The sequence below is a fragment of the Lactuca sativa genome, chromosome 8 (genome assembly GCF_002870075.4).
Source record: "Lactuca sativa cultivar Salinas chromosome 8, Lsat_Salinas_v11, whole genome shotgun sequence".
Classification (NCBI taxonomy): Eukaryota; Viridiplantae; Streptophyta; class Magnoliopsida; order Asterales; family Asteraceae; genus Lactuca; species Lactuca sativa.
Window position 1 is genome coordinate 221,126,475 of NC_056630.2, and position 4,645 is coordinate 221,131,119.

At 34.6% G+C, this 4,645-nt stretch overlaps 1 protein-coding gene and 1 long non-coding RNA gene across 2 annotated transcripts; one reads left to right on the top strand and one right to left on the bottom strand.

Moving 5' to 3' along the window:
- Nucleotides 1-1,534: 1,534 nt before the first annotated feature.
- On the bottom strand, nt 1,535-2,034 carry LOC111903438 (L-ascorbate peroxidase 3). Its single transcript, XM_023899215.3, has 3 exons — nt 1,947-2,034; nt 1,789-1,868; nt 1,535-1,692 (listed from the first exon to the last, which is right to left on the bottom strand). The coding sequence occupies exons 1-3, from the start codon at nt 1,995-1,997 to the stop codon at nt 1,560-1,562; spliced, it is 264 nt and encodes an 87-aa protein (XP_023754983.1). The 5' UTR covers nt 1,998-2,034; the 3' UTR covers nt 1,535-1,559.
- Nucleotides 2,035-2,857: 823 nt separating this feature from the next.
- LOC122195584 (uncharacterized) lies at nt 2,858-3,523 on the top strand. Its single transcript, XR_008225317.1, has 3 exons — nt 2,858-2,995; nt 3,240-3,318; nt 3,461-3,523. It is a non-coding gene; the product is annotated as an uncharacterized LOC122195584 (long non-coding RNA).
- The last annotated feature ends 1,122 nt before the right edge of the window (nt 3,524-4,645 follow it).

The window sequence follows — 4,645 nt, forward strand, 5'->3', positions numbered from 1 at the left end:
GCGCTCCTATCTCATAGAGATTTAGGGATTTCTTGGTTCAAGGTATCGAATCTCAGACATCAACGACTTTTTTTGATGACCCGGTCAGATAAAGACGTTTGATGAAATAAATTTGTGTATCTGACTCGGAAAGCTTAATCTAATCGGGTAAGATGGAAAAAATCGACTGACTGAGAATGGAGGAAGAAAGGGAGAAGGGTTTCCAATTATACCCTTGCCCTACCAAAGGAAGAAATCAGCGACTCCATCGTTTCTTCTCCTACTTCAACGCCAATTTTTTTCTCCCGCAACAACCAATCGTTTCTTCTCCTTCCCCTTCTCCTCAGGTACGCTTCTTCCTTTTTCCTCTTCTCATCAGGTCCGATTTTTTGATAATATATAGGTTTTTATTTATGATTTTTCTGTTGAACATGTATGGTTCTTCATTGAATTCTGAAAATTTCTCAAAGAATTTAGGCCCTGTGTTCAATTTCATCATATTTCTTTTGTTTTAGACTAGTGCTCAATTTCAAGGAGGGAAACAAGGACTCCATTAGAGGTGAAGACGATGAGAATGATTCAGAATTTTCAAATTATTCTGACGATAACCCTCAACATCAAAGAAAACCTAGTTCCTTAAACCCATCGTGGCCTCAAAGTTACAGGTATGACCCCATCCCACTTTTTTGGATTCTACTTTAATTCCTTATACAATCAACAATTTATAAGATTCCGCTGAAATTCTGTAACAACTGTCAAAACCAATAATCTAAGGTAGTCCAGCTTAAAACCAATCACACAACTGTCTTTTTAGTGACTTTAATGTTTGATTGTTTATATGTTCCCATTTTAGTTGTTATGGGTAGGTTCCTACCACGTGACTGCTTATATGATATGTACAAGTACAATATTGCTGCCTTAAGTAAAATAATAGCCGTCCAAGTTATAGTCAGACCATTAAAAAAAATTAATATATATTTTCAAAAACTTTGGGTAAGAATTACATATTTTCCATTATTAATTAATATATTGAAATGGTGTTACTAAATAACAAACAGGGCCTAATGGAACATTTCTAAGGAAGTAGTGATCTTTTAGGTCCAATTAGTCGATTTGTAATATAAAACAAAGTGAAACTAATAAACAAGAAAGAAACAAATAAATAGCAATTACATATCAACTTCCAACAGTTTCTCTCTAAGCAAATTTCGTATCTACCATACTAGTACTTTTCACTAAATGCATCAAGGACAAATAGTAATGGCTCACTGTTACCCATGACAAGGATAAAAAAAAAAGATGATGTTATCCTCCACATAAAGGGAGGATAGTTAATGTGGGGTGCAGGTATGCGAGTAGGTCCCGTTGAAACTAAAGAGAAATTTTTTACAGTGGACATGTATATTGACATGTTTTAGCTACTTGTATTATTTTTATGTGTATATAAAAAATAATGATGTTATCCTTGGCTTTTTATTCACACATTTAGTGTGCACTTTTAGGTCTCCAGTGGAAGGAAGAACCTATCTACCCGGTGGATAAAAGATCAAATTTTTACTTGGCATCACATTTGGTTATTATTATATAATAATAATAATTTCACAATTTACCTTTGCATAGAGCTCAACATAAGGGCGGAATGCAGGATCATCCAGCAATGCAATGTCTGTAGGAAGTTTCAAAAGCCCCTCTGATTCGCCTTTCAGAAGCTCCCTGGTCCCGCAGAATCAGGGCAACTAAAGACATGTTAAAAAAAAAAACTAATTATTTTATTACAGATAAAGGAAATGAGGGTTGAGCAAGTTTTACACAAAATATGAGTTATCAAATTTCAGTGGATCCCTGGTCCAAGGGCCATCAAAGCCTGATCTATCTGCATGTGCTTTTCCCTGTAGCATGCATATCAAGAAAGAAGCAAAATGATAAACATGTTTTATGTTCCTAACGAGTAATGAGTGGAAACTTACCAAAGTGTGTCCTCCTGAGAGGGCCACAATATCCTTGTCAGATAAACCCATACGATAAAATATGTCCCTCAAGTGTGGTGCACCTACAATTCATAAAACAAATTCAGTTAATTAAACGATATAATTGTTTCATTACTGTGAAACATAACTGACAGGTTTAATGAATAGAATGAGAAGTAATGGTCTAAAATAAGGAGGCTTGGTATTTTGGACGTGCATTCTCTACTAATTAACATGATATCATGGTATAAAGATTTTGAAATTTGAATATTTCAAACTGTTTGTGTATGATTCAGTGCTTTTTGTATCAAAATATACACTTTTACTATTTTCCACACACACACAAAGCTTCTAATCCACTTTCTCTCAAGTGCAGAATCCTGTGTCACATATTCCTGAGGCTGTTTACAAAACCTCAGTTGATTGGATCAACAAACTATCCATGGAAGCCCTTAGTTCTTTTCTCCTTTGGTCCTTAGACAACATTCATGCTGACTTTGCAATTCAACAAGGTGGCTCAAAGGGATCCAAGAAATTTGCCCAAAAAACACCCTCAAAATCTCAGGTGGGTCTGTTTGTAGTATTAGCAATGGTGTTACGAAGGAAACCCGATACGCTAATTACCAGCAATTTAAATGACCATCTATGTAAAATGACATGATGATGCACTCCTGAAACAGGTCTGACCAATGGCATCTATATTGGGTATCTACATAGATTGGATCCACAAACTGTTAAGTTGGAGCTAAGATGCAATATATTGGAGGCTACACACACATTTATACATGGAACAACACTCTACCCTAACCACTATGCATGGAACAATGGTAACAAAAATTCCTTTAATTACTATGTCCCATTCACATCACTTATAATCTTAGTCCCTGTCTTGCTGGTGCATGCCTAACCCTATAAAACCTTTGCTTTTGAGGTACTAACTGTTTTCTCCTGGAATTTTTTTTGCCTGAGATTTTTTGCTGCCAGCTATCCCTTCGGGACCACTCTTATGTATTATGTTAAAAGCACCAATTCAGAAATTTGCTGATTATGTAAGTCAGCTTTCCTCTTCCTTTTTACTTTTTATTATTTATGCACCCTTATGCCACAAATCTCTTTATTTATCATACTAAATATGCAACCATCCCTTATTTTACTCCTAACTTGTTGTATAATTCATTCATGTCAGCTGCATATATGTTGCATAAAATAAATTGGTAAAAGTAGACATGTGAATTATGCATCTGTTATCTCAAATCTTACATTTATTTTTATTTCTGTTATTGTTTTTTCCAGCTTTTAGGTGTTGGTGTCAAGCTTGTTGGCAATACAGTGTGGAGTACCCTCTTTCATCAATTCTTAATAGTGATGTCACGTGAGAAATCATTTTCCTTTTTGTTAAACAAGTCTTTATTATCATGTATTAGGTCATACCATGGGTAAAAACAGCCTTGCCCCTGGTTCCGGGGTTGTCACAAAATACTTGACTTTTTAACTTTGTTTGTGGTTTCATTTAGTAATAATCCTTCTGAGGGGGTGTTTGTTGGGCTGCTTCTTTCAATGTCATTAACAACAGTGGTAAGTAAAATCTTACTACTATGAACCTCTTTTGCTTAAACCTACCTTATTGACCTGTAGCTGATTAAACATTAAATTAATTATGCAGGTTTTGAAGTTTTTGATGGAAAAGAATAGTGTTAATGCTCTTCATAGAAAAGTATGTTGGTATTTTAGGAAATTTGGCTAATAATTTAGTTAATTATATAAAAAAATGTTGAAATCTTACATTTGTCTACTATTGGAATGATTATTTGTAGTATTACATTTGTCTACTATTCGAATGATTATTTGTATAACATTAACTTTTGTGCAATGCATTGTATTATTTGTATATGGTATTTTATTTTCCATTATGTGACATAAAATGCAAATTTAATATGAAAATAAGTAAATCCATAAATAATTTTTTTTTTAAATTTAAAATTACGATACGCAAAAATGTGTGTCATCTTCATTTATGACATGGCCTTTCTTGACAGGGGCTTTCTTGATACGCGTTGCGTGTCATTAACACGCGCGTCGTAAGGTTACGGCACGCGAATGCGTGTCGTCTTCCTTTATGACAGGGCCTTCCTTGATACGCATTGCGTGTCGTAACCGCGCGTCGTAAATGCGTGTCGTAAATGCACGTCGTAAATGCGCGTCGTCTATCTTTATGACATGGCCTTCCTTGACACGCATTTGCGCGTCGTCTGAGCCATTTACGACGCGCAATGAGTGTCGTAAAAGGCCTTTTTTCTTGTAGTGACATATAAAACCACATGCTGATGAGATCTCGAAACACTATTTCAGTGAATGTTAGACTAAACCCATGCAACCAAGAGACATCTCAAACCAACTAGATAATCATTAGTCTTCTCATTGATTGATTACACTGATGCTAATGACATGTATAAAGTATATATCTTATCCAAATAGTAACTTTTTAAATGACATAAAATTTTCATCATTATCTTAGGATACGATATTTTTACGAAGCATATCTCTTCTCTCACGATTACATAATGTTACACCTAGAAAATTCAGGGTCGAGATTTTATTCATGTACAAACAATTTCTCTATGTGACCTTGTTACAATAGATTCTTGTAATTCAAATATGACAATGTTATACGAGTTCATATATATGCATTTTCATAATAC